The 16,579-nt window shown below is 34.3% G+C and overlaps 1 protein-coding gene across 1 annotated transcript in view; it reads right to left on the bottom strand.

Moving 5' to 3' along the window:
• Nucleotides 1-11,794, bottom strand: part of Dmd (dystrophin, muscular dystrophy) — a 2,390,387-nt gene extending 2,378,593 nt beyond the window's left edge. The window contains exon 1 of the mRNA XM_006527768.3: nt 11,434-11,794. Coding sequence (XP_006527831.1) covers nt 11,434-11,440 — 7 coding nt within the window. The 5' untranslated portion in view covers nt 11,441-11,794. The remainder of the gene's footprint in view (nt 1-11,433) is intronic.
• Between the last annotated feature and the right edge of the window lie 4,785 nt (nt 11,795-16,579).

Below are 16,579 nucleotides of genomic sequence, written 5' to 3'. Positions count from 1 at the left end.
TGTGTTCCTCCATATTTACTATTTTAATTATATTATGGTTTTCTTTAGCTTTCTTAGGCACAGAAAAAAATTGAAGCTGAGGTTAGCAAAAATTGAGGATTAAAGAGAAAAACAAACCCTCTTAATTATTAGGAGAATTGTGGAAGTTTCTTTTTCTCTGTAGTTTATACGTCAAACTTAGAAATAAAAATGAAGTATCTTCTAGCATCTCTGACCTATGAAAATTCAGGATTCTACAAATATTTTTCTGTTTAAATATTTTCAAAGCCTACAGTGAACACAGAAAAAGTGTAGTTTTATATTTGATAAATAAAGATGTATATCAATAAAAAAGGGCATGCAGTGGGCAGGCAGATGCCTTAGTGGATAAAAGTATTTGCTCTGAAAGTGTAAAGACCTGAGTTCAAACCCATAACCCATGTAAATGCTAACTAAGTAGCTTATGCATATTCCTAGTGCTTCTATGGGAAGATAGATAGAGACAAAAACCATGTAGGGCAGCCAGACTGGTGTGCACAGTGAAAACCAACAGAGAAATCCTATTTAAAACAATGGAGAAGAAGAGGACGTAAATGTATGCACTCTGTCTCTCTGTCTCTGTCTCTCTGTCTCTCTTTGTCTCTGTCTCTGTCTCTGTCTCTGTCTCTGTCTCTGTCTCTCTCTCTCTCTCTCTCTCTCTTTCTCTCTGTCCTGAAAGAAATAATGGGAATGTGACTACAATAGGCTAAATAATAAACTCATATGACAAACATGTAAAGTGTCTCAAACTCGTTAATCATAAGACACCATGCATGGAAACCCCAATTCAATACCATATCACAATATCCAGAACACCATAAATTAAACATGAATAATACTAAGCACTCAAAGCTTCTATCTATAATATTTCTAATAAGCATTCTATCTATAATGTTTATAGAATGACCATGGTTCAGTAAACATTTTAGCTACCTTGAGAAACTGCATGGCATTATCATCTGAAGGTGATCGTTTGGCTTTCTATGATCTAACACTTTCATTTTTAGCACCATGTAACAAAAGTAGAAGCATTCATGCAAAATAATTACAGGTTGGAGAGAGTGGCCTTTTAAAAAAAAAGAGTTCCCCAAAAGAAGCAATGCAAATGTTCATCCAGCATACATAAACAATTGCTGTTATATTTGTACAAAGGCACCTTATACAATTGATGAAACAATAACTAAAACCAAATTCATGTCCACCATTTCAAAAAAACTAACATATGCTTAGTCAATATGATATCTTTTGGGGGAGAACATTGTCTGAGGAGGTATAAAATTGGGGTTTTCACATGCTGGCAATATTCTTTTCTTGTCCTTGATAAATATGGATCTCACTGTGAAAATATACTTATTTATTATATTAAATGTAGGTGTCTTTTTAAAGTTCAGTAAAACATTTTAAATTAATGTAAATTATTTTATTAATGTATATTGAGATTTTTTTTCTTATCTTATTCTCTATCTAAGTTACTTCTGTGACATACATGGATAAAAATAGAGGTGTCAGGTCTGAAGACACATGGAAGCTGCTTGGGGGGAGGGAAGGGACAATCCTGATGGAAGAGGAATGACAAATGAGGGTAATGTGTGGCAAGAATGGACAAAATCGGGTACACAAATGAAAATTAACCATTAACCCATTCTTAAAAAATTAAAAATTAGTAATAACAAAGAGATGTAAACCTGTTCATATACATTAACATGCATCTTAGATAGCGGGGAAGGGATCCAAGAATTGGAAACAAGAAGAAAGTATGAGACAGAGATTTTAGAGACAATTTATTCAAATATGTGCTCTTTGAGGGAGTAGGGACTGACTTTCTGCAAATTCCTATTTTTCAGAAAATGTCCAATTTATCCCACCTTCCAAACTAAAATGTAAATTTATGTCTTAAAATGTGTTCTAGACACAGTTCGGTCTGATAATGAAGTCCACCTAGACTGGCTGTTAAATGTTCTTGTCAAAAGTGTATAGGTGCCAACCTAACCTATTGATGACCCTATGTCTCTAGCCTTTATAATCACTTGTACTCTGATGGATTTAACCGTAAACACTGATAAGATATTTTCAGTTAGCTTCTAATTAAAATACCAAGTTAAACCAATGTAAAAAGCTTTCTAAATATAGCATAGGAAAGAGTGTCTGGGGATAGAAGCAAAAACTACCAGTAAGAGGGAACACACGTTTCCAATCCTCCTGAGACAAACATTGGAGGCCCATGCTCAGTGCACAGAGAAAGCTATTTATCTGATTGTCTGTAACTGACTTGCAAGAGTTCACTCCTTTTCTTGTAGGTTTGATGTTAGTGAAGCTGAACAGCAGCTGCTAGGCAAGCTTCTCATTAGTTCATGTGACCCTTTAAATTTGTCATTTCACTCGTTCCTTTGAATGATTGTTTTTCATCAAATTTGTTCTTTTTCCTTTCAGTTCTTACTTTGTCCTTTTATGAACTCACACGTTTTAGCATATCTCTGAAAGTAGGGACCCAGGAAGCCTGTCTCTTACTAAGCTGGCTTTTTTTCTCTCAGGATCTGCAGCTGCGGCTGCTCCCTGGAAAGCTGTCACTATAGATATTTCCCCCCTTTTATCCACATAAAGCACATTCGTCTGTAAATCCTCAGGGACTGTATCTTAGTCCATAGCTCGAGCACCAAGCAGGGCTGCTAGACTTTACCAATAAACATTTGTTGGATGAATGGAAGCATCCTGTCACTTGAATCGGTGTGCTCTAATCATGATCTGGGTCACCTAATGGAGAAATAGCCTCTGTTTGGTGTCACTTTGAGGTCCTCTATGAGTGGTTAGGCAGTGACAGGGAGGTAAACTAGCAAATCCTGGTCACTACCATTCAGGTCATGGGTGGGCTTTTCCTCAATATTTTCTTTTCATACATGTCAGAGAAAATAAATGGGTTCTGTACTTACCCTGAAGCCCACAAAATATCACAGTAGCCTTAGTGTCACTTCTAATAATCTACTTTATTGTCGTTGGATAATTCTACCCATAATATGTAACAAGGAAATCTGTGTTAGTGAAAGCAGATTGTGAAGTGTTTACCATGCCTGATCCCGCAAGTGTTGCTAATGAGTGGCAACAAGGAACAAGGACTTGACTGGAAAAGAATGATTCTGGCAAATTTACTCACAGGACTGTCCTTCTTAATCCTTTATATTTACAAGTGTGTCATTAGGTATCCAAATAATACCAATATTTATTTTTGGAAAACTTACAAGCACCTTTGACCTTCTAGTGTATATGGACATTTTCTGTACTGCTCAGATATACAAGTCAGCTATTTCCCACCTTCTATAAAAAGATGCTGGACTCTAACCTCCTCATTTTCTTCTTTACCTACTGCTATTGTGTACACTATCATTTTACTTATTTTCTCCTTCTTTATATTAGACATTTGGCTATACCATCAAAGTCTAACAAAATATTTTGTGGTGGATGTCCATGTTACATATAAATTATTTATGCTCCTTAGTTATGCTGAAGTCTCGTTTACAAGAGTAGTGCATATAGTTTGTGCTTAAAGTATACTCTTTACAGAAATTATGTTTTCCAAGGGAATTAGTATGGCTCCTAGGGTAAAATGTATGGAGCTGTGAAAGAAAAAAAAAACCAAAATGGTTTCCTATAAAATGATTACTTTTAGAAATTACCTGAAGTGTCACTGAAATATTATAGTTAACTATTGTTTTAAGATTTATTTTAAAGTCAGTGTGAATAGGTTTGGCAGATATCTTATCTTTTATTAATATGCACTCAGTGGATTAAATTTGTGAAAAGTTATGTATGCAGAACATCTATAAATCTTTTCCAATCAAAGTCTAAACAATGAAAGGACTTAGCTTAGTTTAAAGCTTTTAACATTATAGCCTGCTAGTAATAAATACTAAGTAAATATCTGCTAATTTGATCTTAAGCATTATGACTTTGACTATAAATTTTCAACCCCTAAAGTACTGATTTTTTTCTTCATAAAATTGTGAATATTCTCAATTTTGTCATGATTGTATTGCTTATTTGCCTGGATACTAAAAAGTGATATTAGTATATCATAACATCCCCAAAATCAGTATTAACAGTAAATCTATGAGAGATTTAATCTACATAAAATGCAACTAATTTCAATTATATATAGAATCACATAGTACATAATATTCTAAAGATGAACAGTTATATTTATGCCTTATTTTCTATGTAGAAAATAAGATAATGAAAAAGTAAAGTGGTTAGAAGGGCAATTAATCAATTACATTCAAACTTCTTTGGGATTTTTTTTCTTAACTTGCTTTATGTTTTGATGGTACTAAAGATGGTCCCTTGGACCTCACACATGGTTGGCAAGTACTCTATTACTGATTAACAACCTATAGTTCCTTTTTATTATTATTTTGATATGAGAAAGTAAAATGGCCACAACTAAGTATAGTGGAAACATGCTCAGTTTTCCAGTAAGCAGAACTTTTTGTCATAATTGACTCTGCTTTTTAAAAACAATACACTGAAGGGGCATTGCACTTTAATAATTCCATGAGATGCCCCAGTGACTGAGAAATTCCAACTAGTGTTCAATACTCTAACTCAGGGAACCAAGACAGAGAAAATCCTTTTAAAGATCACAGTAACAACAACTGAATTTGCCAGAGGTATAGCCTTCCTGTTATCAATTTCAGGGAAGATGAAATTGTCTTTCCTAAATAGCAAAAAACAAGTCTACTAAGGGAAAAGTCTGTGTGACTTCCATTACACAGATTTAACTGGAAATTGAAAATAACATTAAAAAAATCCCTTTTTTGTTTCCTTTTTTAAAAAGAAAAACACTTTATAGTATGTTTGTTATTTCCTTTTGAGATGGATTAAGAGGTCATGAAATTGTTTTCATACAGACACCAAAAAAACTCCCTGTGACAACTTTTATTTTTTTTCTCAATTGGCTTGTTTGCCTTTGCCTAGCCCTATCCTCCTCTTCTGTGAGTTTCCTTCATTGCTCCATACTCCAAAGCCACAGGAAGAATTTTCCTCAGACCCTTAAAGGCTTGCATCTGTTACCATAGAGACAGGCATCACAAGATAGTTGTTCGTAACATTCACATAGAAATAAAACAAAAATCCTAAGGGTTTTACGGGAATTTTCAATGTAACTTGCAAAAAAACTATTGTCCTCTTCACCACAAAAGTAGGGATTTCACTTTCAAAAAGGAGAAATATAAAGATTATAATCTGTGATGGAAGTTCATTATATTTATGTTTATAATCGAACTATGAATTATCCTGTAAATCAAAACAAATCCTTCTCTTCCTAAATTCAGGAAAAAAAAATTTCCTGACCATCTCTTTGCTAACTTTTATTTCTAGCATGTTTTACTAATTCTTTATAATCACTGTAACCTGTGCATTTATTTTATCTTGATAGTCTTTGATCATTTCTAGAACATATTTGATCAAGGATAGTCTTATCATTTGAAACAGTAAATGAATTCCAGAAATTGTCAATATCAGAATCCCAGAAAATGTATAGGCTTTGGAAGAAAAGAAGGGTAATTGCAAGATGTGATGTGGTGGTTTCCACTTCCTCTAACATGTCTGCCATTCACTTTTCTTTAAAATCTTAAGGCTGAAATCACATAGGGGCAGAATAAAAACCATTAATACTGAAAAAAAAAACCACAAAAGAAAAAAAAATCAAAACCAGAAATGTCCCCTTAGCCAGCACCTCTGTGTCTTACCATACAAGTAGGTGCAGGGACACAAGTCAGTCACCGCAGAAACCTTGTATTTACCTACAGCAACATCAAACTTTTCTCCATAACTACAATCTTTTAACAAGTTACCGTTTAATAAGCTACCTTTAACTAGCCCACTTAATATTTGGACGACTTTTCAAAATGTTTGTGGTGCTCAAGTGACTTTTGCTTTTTTGAGTCAGTAAATAACATCTATTTTTTTTCTTTTGTCTGTATAGAGTGTAGGCAAGCTTTTACTGTTTAGGGCCAGAGAGTAAGTATTTGGCTTTGTGGCCCATATAACTTCTGTCGTCACCAGTTAATTGCTGTTTTAAAATGAAAGCCACCATAATTTCTGTAAAATACAAATGTATATGGCTAGTCTTTTAACTGGGAGACCTGAAGAGGACAGAGACTTCACAGAAAGACCAAAAGAGTCAACTAACCTGGAACATTGGGGGCTCCTAGAGATTGAACCATCAACCAAAGAGTGAGCACAGGCTGGATATATGTAGCAGATGAGCAGCTTGGTCTTCATGCTAGTCCCCCCAAAAAAACTGAAGCAGGGGCCTTCCCTGAGCCTGTTGCATGCTTACCTGCCTGCGGTTCCCATAAATGGACTACCTCATCAGACCTCAGTGGGAGATATCGTGCCTAGTCCTGAAGCAACTTGATGTGTATGGAGAGTTGACTCTCAGAGGGGGTGGGCGGTGGGGTCTGCCCTTTTCAAAAGAGAAGGGAAAGGGGAAGCAGGGTAGCACTTTCTTGAAGGGGTACTGGGAGGACAAGAATGGGTGATAATGAGTTGTAAAGGGAATAAATCAATAAATTAAAAGAAAAAGAAGTCTTTTAATAATCTATTTAGAAATATTAAAATAATCTCAATTAGCTGGTTGAATGGAAATTTGGGTGGCATATCCCCGATTATATACAGCTCAATTACAACAATGAAGACCTTCAAATTATGCCTCAGAAGAGAATGTTTCATTGTTTTAATTGTCTCATAGAATCGTCAGTTTCCCAGATAGTTAGCATTCAAAATGACTTTAGGTATCTTAAAAGAAAGCACTGTATTTTATGCATAGGTGTCTAAATATTCATTCATATATACTTTTACATGCCATGTGCATGCAGGAGCCCACATAGTTAGAAGAGGGCATCAGATACTCAAGAGCTGGAGTTACAGGTAGTTGTAATCCACCTTACTCATTGAGAGAACTCATTTGAAATTCATTCTTGACTGTTCCTTCCACCATTCTAAATCCTTTCACCTTTCTAAGTATAATCAGTGTCTGTTGAGTGTTATAGTTTCTAGAAACTTTCATCACCCATGCTTTTTTCTTTTCTTTTCTTTTTTCTTTTAAATTACTATTCTTTAATCCTTTTTTTTTTTTTAACTGCCCACTTGTGTTTCCTCTCCTGGCGGTTCCTCCTTTCATACCTCCCCCCACCCGGTCTCCAAAAAAAAAAAAAAAAAAAATCGATGTTCTCCCCCACATACCTCATTCGTGCTTTTCTTAAATAAATTACAAATATTTAAGTAGGAACCAATTTTTTTTTTGTCTTTAAGACACTATTTCATACTGGGATTCAGGCCAGTCTTGAACTCATAGAGTAGCCCAGGCTCATCTTGAACCCATGAAAATACTTCTAACTCATCTTTACAAATGCTGGGATGCAGACTCTTTTGTTTACATTTTCAGCATATAGGCTCAATTTTACTTTTTAAGATTGAATTTTGTAGCCATGTTAATTAATGCATTAATTTTTTTTATTTACTCACTTTACATCCCGACCACTGGTCCCCTCCCTCTCATCCCCTCGCACAATGAATTAACATTAAATTTTAACCCTCCCACATACTGGTGTTTTGAATTTTGTTGTAGGATTTTACACTTATTCCTATTATATTTGTCTTTGGAGGAAGAGTATGACCAGTAACCTGTAGGTGAAGGCAGTTTTATCCTAGCCTGGGCTAGAGTGAATCTGTTACAAAGAAACAAATTAAAACCCAATTTGGAATTTTGGCTTTACCAGGTTCTTTACGTAGCTACTTTGCTTCTCTTCTAATTCAGTATATTTATTTGTTCTACTTCACAGTAAGGTATCTATTCTGATAGTTTTAGGTCCTGCATATTAATATTTCACAGAACAAGAAGGCCCAAGGATATGGTCAAAAAGCATATTCTTACAGATGAAGTTCAAGTCATATAAAAGCCAGTATTCTAGAGCTCTTACAACTCTCCTATGTGAAGTTTTCTTTCTGATTTGCAATGCTTCAGTAAGTGAAACAATAAGTGCAGGACAATATAACAAGCTTATATTTATTCACCAGTCTATTATATCAAACAGTAATCATTTCTTCACCCTGTCTGTATGTGCACCAACAGTAATTTTACCAAGTTAAGAAAACAGAACATTGAAGAATTGTGTATGCTATTCCTTTCCCTAGACCACCGCATCCTCTTCAGAAATACCTAGTTAACAGTAGTGATGGAAAATATTGCTCATTTGTCAGAAAAATTATTTCTAGTTACAAGCAATTATTTAATTCTCCTACCTTATTTATATACTTCCCTTTTTAAATTATTGCTTGCTATCTCCTGGACGAATTTATGTTCTTTTATTTTTAAAGAATTGAGAAAAAAATTCAAGATTGTGTGTATGCATGTTCTCTCTCTTTCTCTCTCTCCTTCTCTCTCTCTCTCTCTCTCTCTCTCTCTCTCTCTCTCTCTCTGTGTGTGCATGCATATGTGGTCTGTTTCTTTTACCCTTTTCATTTGTAAAAGATGGATGGTATGAGAATGGGAGAATAATAGGATGGAGGGAAACAAACCTTCCAAAGCATATTTCTTAGATGATAGTCTCTCCTCCAACTCATCTTTCCAGATGAAGTATGTGTGGCACACTAAAAGGCAGCAAGTGTATCACAAGTGGAAATTTCAGTGGACGGGGTCCTCAGTAAGAGGGAACCAAAGGGCATTTTTTTTTTAAATTGGGAAATACATAGTGGTGCTACATGAGGTTTTTACTTAAAGAAACAAATAATTGCTTTTCTCACACAAATGCTGTAGGGGGAAAAATACAATATGTGCTTGTACAAACAGGAATATCAACAGCCATTTCTAAAATCTATCCATTTTAGGGTTTGGAAATATATGCAGATATATATCCTATTTCATTTTGTCCCACCTGCCTTTCACATTCTCTGTTTTTATGCATTTCTATCTTTTAAAAAAAAATGTTTTTCCCTGTATTACTTCAGAAGCCACAGAATTAAGCAGTTGGGATTTGGAGACTGTACATTGCCTCGCTTTGCATGCTGACGGTATTCCAGAGCCAGAAAGATCGGCAAGCATTTCTAAAACTCTTAAGATGCATTTGTCAGAGAGGGTGTACTGCCTGCTTTTTTCAGGTGTGTGGCCCAAAGCCTGTAAGATTTCATTAATAATCAACAACTGGTGCCACCTAGTGTCTGTCCTTCCCAGTCATCAGCAGAACCAAATAGCAAGCGCTTCTTAAGTCACAAATGAAGGAAGCATAGACTACAAACTAATAAAAGAACTCACAGTTTGGGGAGTCCAGTGGCTGATTTAAATTTCATTATCTCCATTCAAATCCCCCCTCCACCTTTTGTAAGTAACTATGGTAACAACAGTGCAGTATGAGTGAGCAGGAAGCTCACATTTTTCATAGGAGACAATTCACAAAAGAAGAGTTCTACTAAAGAATTTAGGACAAGAGTGTCTCCCCAACTACCACTTAAAATCACAAAGAAAAGTTGAGAAATGAACATGAGAGGGGAAGGAAGTATTTTAAACAATATTTAGATACCATTAAGATTTTGGCTTCTAGCGCAAATCAGCACTGATTTGGATGCAAAATTCTGTTAGTCTTTGAGTGCCTCAAATATCAATCAAGTATTAGGACAGACCATACAGGACTCAATCGTACTTCGAAGAAATAATCAGACTTTAAAAGCCATATTATTAAAACCGTTGCTGCTAATTGCACATCTTGAAAACTATTTTCATTGCTGCTATACAAATGAATTATGAATGACACAGATGACCCCATTCTGTATGCTTCAAGGTTAAAAAAGTACTCTTCAAATTCTTGCTTATTTTTCCAAACATATGCTAGTAATTAATTTGAATGAATACAAACAAGTATAATTAGCCTGCCAGTTTGCAATTGGTTCACTGATATTTAAATACATGTTAGCTCACTCTTTCTAAGAGGAATACGTAATTGAAAAACATGAACTAACATTCAGAAGAAAAAAAAAGTTACATAACAGCCAGTGGCGTTCTTAGACCAGTCTGACTGGGATATTACAATTACTAGAAAAAAGATCCACTGCCTGGGAGCAACACTGTGTATACTAAAAGGTCACATAAGATATTTGTGTATAATAGTCTATTAACTTGGGTAATTTAGCAACTTGGGCTACTAAGGAGATAGGGTAGAGAGCTGAAAGCTTCTGTATTACTTAGTGAAAAATCATGCTTTTCCTACTCAAGAAAATCTATTTCTATATTATTTGACATCTATTTTAAGCAATCACTTGTTAAAAACAGCTTTGAATGTTTTATTTTCTTGTTACCCTAGTGGTGATAAAATTTATTTCAGTATATTCAGTCCAATATACACCCATTGATAGATCTGTATGATAGTATATAAAGATAGTATATTGAAACAAGGCATAGTTTTTATTAAAAGCCTAAATTGTTCTCCTTTTCCTCAAAACTTTATTTTTGGAGCAAAATCCAATCCAGGCCAGTGTTATGTTTGTTTAAAACTACTTTGTAATCTACTGATTGAAAGCAATATTGCCAAACAGAAAGAGGGCTTTGGTAATTGTACACAGGCAGGGAATAATGTTAGGCAAAACTCATTAAGATCCCAAATAAATAAATAAGTGCTCTAGTTTTCAATAATTTATCATTTTCTGTCATTTTCCATTAACAGATTTCAAAGCTCTATCTGAAAGAAGCTGATACAGAGAAATTAAGAGCAGTAATCAAGCGAGAAATGATAGACCAGCTGGGTCGACATCAACTTGGCAAAACGTGAATACAGTTCAATAGCTGAAACAGATGCTGGAGTTGTTGGAAAAGCCTGCAGGAGATATTGATATATTTTCTTCATATAATGCAGAATGACTGAATTAATGTCAAAAGCTAGAAATTGATGAGTAGAAATGACTGACAGCCAAACTCCTTATAATATAGAAACCAAGTATAGCAATTCTAACCTATGCAAACACTCTGTACATTTTCATTTCTCCCAGTGTCTGAATATGCCAATATATCAATCAGTCCTTGCAAGCAAATTACATCTGACTAAGCTGGGATAGATTTCCACCTCTCATGTCATCATTTACCTGGAGAATGCTAGACCCCTGAAAAATACTTTATTCTAAAATCTTCTAACACTGAATTCTATCCCAGAACTGTTTCACTGAGGTTGGAAGCCCCTCCTCACCCCCTCCTCACCCCAAATATAACGCAGCACAAGGTAATTTTAAAATCCATTCTGTAAAAGCAACACTGTTTGCAGAGTTTGAAGAGCTCGGCAACAAACCCCAGCTGCCAACAGCTGCTTTCTCAAACATATGCTTTGTCATGGTCAGCTTCTAATTGTATTCATAATGATGCAATAGCTTTAATAATCCTACCTTCCATGCCAGCTGTTTTTCCTGTCACTCCATCATGCCAATAAGTTGGCTGCTGTAACAAATCAAGATAGCGCAAAACAGCATCTTTCTCCTGATTCTGTCATCTTCCTGAAAGCATTCTATTACTGCCGACTGCTGGGAACCAGAAAGTCTATTTGAATTCCAACAGCTCCCCTTTCGCATGATTCAAGTTAGGTTAGGTGGGCATGCCTAACATGATTCTCTCAGTCATTTATTATGCAGCTGCCACAACGTCGGTGTGGTAACCACTCTGACTATCTGATACGTCAGTCGAACAAAACCTCCACCTCGGAGCAAACACATGAGCCGGAGCAGCGTTCTGCATTTAACAAGCATTCTTCCTGCCTAAAAAAAAAAACAGAGGATCTGCGAATCTCTTTCAGTATCTGCTTGCTCCGGTACAGATACAAAGCCTTTGGATTAGATTCTTTTCCTAATTATACTAAAAGGAGAGTTTTTAGCCACACATCATATCATTTTTAGAGAAAATTAGACTGTTTTTAACTTATTTTCTCTGCTCTTTAAGGGTAAAACTCTCTCTTTTGATTCTACTTTTGAAATCAGGGGGTTGAGTGCTCAGTTCTATGCCTCTGTTTTAGTATAAAATACAAGACTTACTTTTTCAAATGAAACTTGCCTAGTGAATTCATGGGAGCAAAATGAAACAAGAGGATTTTTTCAAGAACATATTGGCTATTTTGCACATGAAGGCTTTTAAAATCTGGTACTTTGTGTGTTTCTCCTAAGGGGAAGAAGCATGCACTTGGTATTTTGACTCCAGACAAGTGCTCTCATCAGAAAGTAGGAAATGAGATTCAATGATCCTCTACTCCAACTGACCCAGCAAGTAAATAACTACAATTTTAGAAGAAAAAACAATGTCTTTAGAAACTACTATTCATTAATCACAATTTTAAAGATGAAGTGACAATTGTCCTTAATGTATGCATTTTTTTAATTGTAAAACTTCCAAGCATGCCTCTCTGTTGGGGAACTAATATAGTCTGGATTTATGCTACAGAAAATGTTACATGTTTTTATTAAAAAAAATCTTTAAGAGAGGATTTGCCAGATTTCACTTTTCCTCTACATTATGATACAATAAAATATTTTATTCAGCATATTTAAGTTCAGCCAATACGAACATTAGAATCATTGTTTCTCTAAGTAGTGTGTGTTTCTGTGTGTGCACATAAGCATATTATTAGCTACCATACCACTGTTTATAGATATATATATATAGCATATATTATATATATATACATTATACTATGTTTACATGCAATATGAATTGTATATATACAACATACATATTATACAATATATTATGCTATACATACAGTGTACATATAGTATATATAGCATATATATATATAGGATAGCAGTCATTTTTATTACATATGTATATTTTATATAAATTGTGATTTTATGATGAATACTACAAATATCTACATAATTTTCATTCTTAAAAAATACAAAAGTAGAAATATGGATTGATGATGAAACACAATGTGCAGTATCTTTTACATAGGAAGGAGTACAATATATTTTATAAATAAGGCTATTGTCACTAGACCAAACAATGAAGGGAGGAAAAGAAAGAGTTAATCTAGAACATGAAGCAGAACCCAAGGACACAACTAAAACATGTTCATGTATTTATGCCGTTTGTAGCCATAAGAGAGATATGCCAAACAAAAGTAATTTTTGAGTAAAATAATTGTTACAGATAATCTGGAATGTTTAGAATTATTTTGTGAAATAGTCTGTTATTTTATAAAAACTTTGGCAAGTTCAATAGGATTCTGTTTGTCCTTTTGCTTAGGAATAGAATTGAATATTTCCATTATTTTGTATATTAAGCAAATTAAACTATAGGTTGTTAATACAGTTATTGCTTCTGATATATGTATGTATATTATTATGTATACAGATAATAAAAATACCACTTACACTAAAAATTAACATACCCAATCAGTCATAATAGGTGATCCTATATTTGTGTTTACTGAAAATACTGGATGGAGGCAATCAGCAAATTTCAGGCATAAAACATTGCATTAACTACATTATTTATGCTTCATATTAGATTTCTATAATTTGTCCATCTGTTGAAGTACATTTTTGTTCTTTTTGCTTTCACTCCTGATAAGCATAGTCTAGTCTTTGTTTCTATGAATTAGACTTTTTTCAGATTACACATGTAAGTGAGATCTTGAGGTATTGCTTATTTTGCATATATTAACTCAAGGCTCAACTATGTTGTCACAAATAACAAGATTGTCTTCTTTAAGGGTCAATAATGTAGAATAACAGAAGCATATACTCACAATTATCACAGCAGCTTCACATATATGTGTATATATATTCATATATTTATCTATGAATTTATCTATGAATGTGATATTTATTGAATAACTCATCAGTATATGCCTATATGAGTTCTATATTTTGGCTATTGTGAATAATGCCACAATGAATATTAAAATGGAAACACTTCAATATTATTGACAAATTGGTTTTATGTCCTTTAGATATACACCTAGGATAGAATGTCTAGGGAAGTGTACTATGTTGATGTGTGGTCCTTCTATAGCAGAAATGCTGTAATCTGGTAATATGACAGCCCTATCTCTAATTTTAAGGAAATAGCATACGATTTTCATTATTACTAATTTACATTCCCCACCACAGTGAACAATGGTTCTGTAAGTTTTTATTGATATTGTTTGTTTTGTTCTCTTTTGGTCTAATTGCTAATACTCAGTTTATTGTTCTGATTTTGTGCTTTTCTGATGATGAATGTCCTTCAGCAAGCTACATATTCTTATTGGCTATTTCTATGTATTATTTGGGGTAAAAAAGTCTATTTAACTTTTTCAACTTTCTTCTAGAAGTATTGTTTGTGTTTTCTTTAATTTTGTGAGTTCCTTAGGCATTTAGTGTATTATTCTCATATGGTTTGTTAATATTTTTACTCATCATTTATCACCTAATAATTTTATTATATCTTCCAGTATAATTTGAGGTAACCCACTTGGTTATTTTGTACTTGGTTGCTGTATTTTTGCTATCATCTCCAAAAACGTATTGCTAAGACCATGTCAAAAACCTTTCATGGTTTGATTATGCCTCTCTGTTGTAAAGTATTTGCTTGCTTCCCATTCAGAGATCACTGGTTTGGTTCCTTGTGGACTCTTCAAATATTGTCTACATGGGCTTTGATTAGGTTTATCATTTAGCTCTTACATTTAAATATTTAATTCATTAGTTAATTTTATGTGTCTGTAAGAATAAAATTCAATGTAATTATTTTCCTTGTGAATATGCATTTTTCACAACATCATTTATTGGATAGACAGTTCTTTTTAATTTATTTTTTATTGCTTCTTTGTGAATTTCATTTCAAGCGCCTCTATCACACTAATTTCCCTGTCCCTTTATACCTGTCCTCTGCCCTAATCTACTCCCTAAAAGAAAAAAAATCTTGTTGTGGAAGCTATAATGTGTGACAGTGTATCCCAAAATATATTCTTCTGGCCATACTTCTTTTCTTGCAAATATTCACTGCAATGAGTCATTGGTCAAGTTCAAGGTTTTTGGCTCTTGCTACACTATCAATACTGGATCCTTACTAGGATGCTTCTCAAATATCCTATTGTTGGGCTATGTCATGGAGATTCTGCACCTTTGAATTTATACACCCCTTCATCATCTGCAGCAGTTCATAGATGGGGAAGATGTTAGGGTGAACCAACTCAAAGCCCTGAATTTGGGCCTGTGTGGTCACTAAGCAGGCCAGCCCACCAGCTCTCCTATACTCACACTAGGGGAAGTTCTCCAACACTGCTCCAGTCTAGCTTACCCAGTAATGCAGCCAGAAGTGGCAGAGCCAGCTCTCCTGCTTTCAGCCCCTCAGGGCTGGCTCACCAACACCCACACCAGCAGGGACAACTCTACTGTTCAAGTCCTAATCTTCAGAGTGCTGCATCTGGCAAGGGACTGGGTCAACTGGAGAGACATTTTTTACTCTGTATTATTTGTGCTCTTTTCAGAAAGGAGTTGCCCTATAGGCATAACATTCTCTATTGGATCTCTCCTAAGTTCCATTGACCTGTATTCCTGTTCCCTACCCGAAGGAACTATAGTTCTGATTGTTAGACTAGATATTTGTCATACTATCTGGAAACAGTGTGACATTTCCAATTTCCTTTTTTTTCCTTCTCTATTTTTCTTTAAGGATCTTTGGATGATTTGGGTATGAGAAGGTTCCATGTGCATTTTGCATCTTTACCCTTACAACAAAAAAGTCATTAATTCATATACTGGAGTAATTTTGTTAAATCTACAGAACACTTTGAACAGTATGGACATTTTAATAATAGTAAATGCATTGATCAACAGGTGTAAAGTATTGTTCTTTCCATTTGCTCATGTTGTCTTTAATTCTTTCAAATGTTTTCCCTTTCTAGATAGTTAACTTCCCTGGATAAATGTTCTTTTATTATTACTTTGATGGGGCTTACTTATTTTTTTCTTTTCTGGTAATTTACTGTTAGTAAAGTAACATATAGGCCTTTATACATTGGTTCTATTTCTTTTAACTTTATTGAAATTGCATATTTTTTGCTTTATTCAGAATAACTAGGAAATAGAACCAAGTTCTGCATCTATCAATTGATGAATATGTAAGGAAAATGTGCATATACACAATGTAATATTACTCTTCTCTAAAGAAAACATGAAATCATGAAATTTTCAGGTAAATGGATGAAACTGGTAGATAATTATATTAAATTTGGTTATAATTTTATTGTAAATAGTGCTGACTATTTTTCCAGTCTATTTCAGCCAAAGGGCATTTGTGTATACAACATGCAAGTTTGTCCATGCATGCACACACACACACACACACACACACACACACACACACTTACATGTCCTATCATCATGTCTCTTTGGTCTTATCACCAACAAGACACCCTTATCAAAATTGACAAGATCTTGAAAATTTGTCTCCTCATTCTGCTCCCTACTTTCTCCCATACGATCTCTCTCTTTAAAAAAAAGATTTATATTTTATTTTATGTGTATGAATACTGTATGTGTACCCCTGAAACTGGAG

The sequence above is a fragment of the Mus musculus genome, chromosome X (assembly GCF_000001635.26).
Source record: "Mus musculus strain C57BL/6J chromosome X, GRCm38.p6 C57BL/6J".
NCBI lineage: Eukaryota > Metazoa > Chordata > Mammalia > Rodentia > Muridae > Mus > Mus musculus.
Note: the sequence above shows the minus strand (reverse complement) of the source record. Positions and strands in the feature narration are given on the sequence as shown.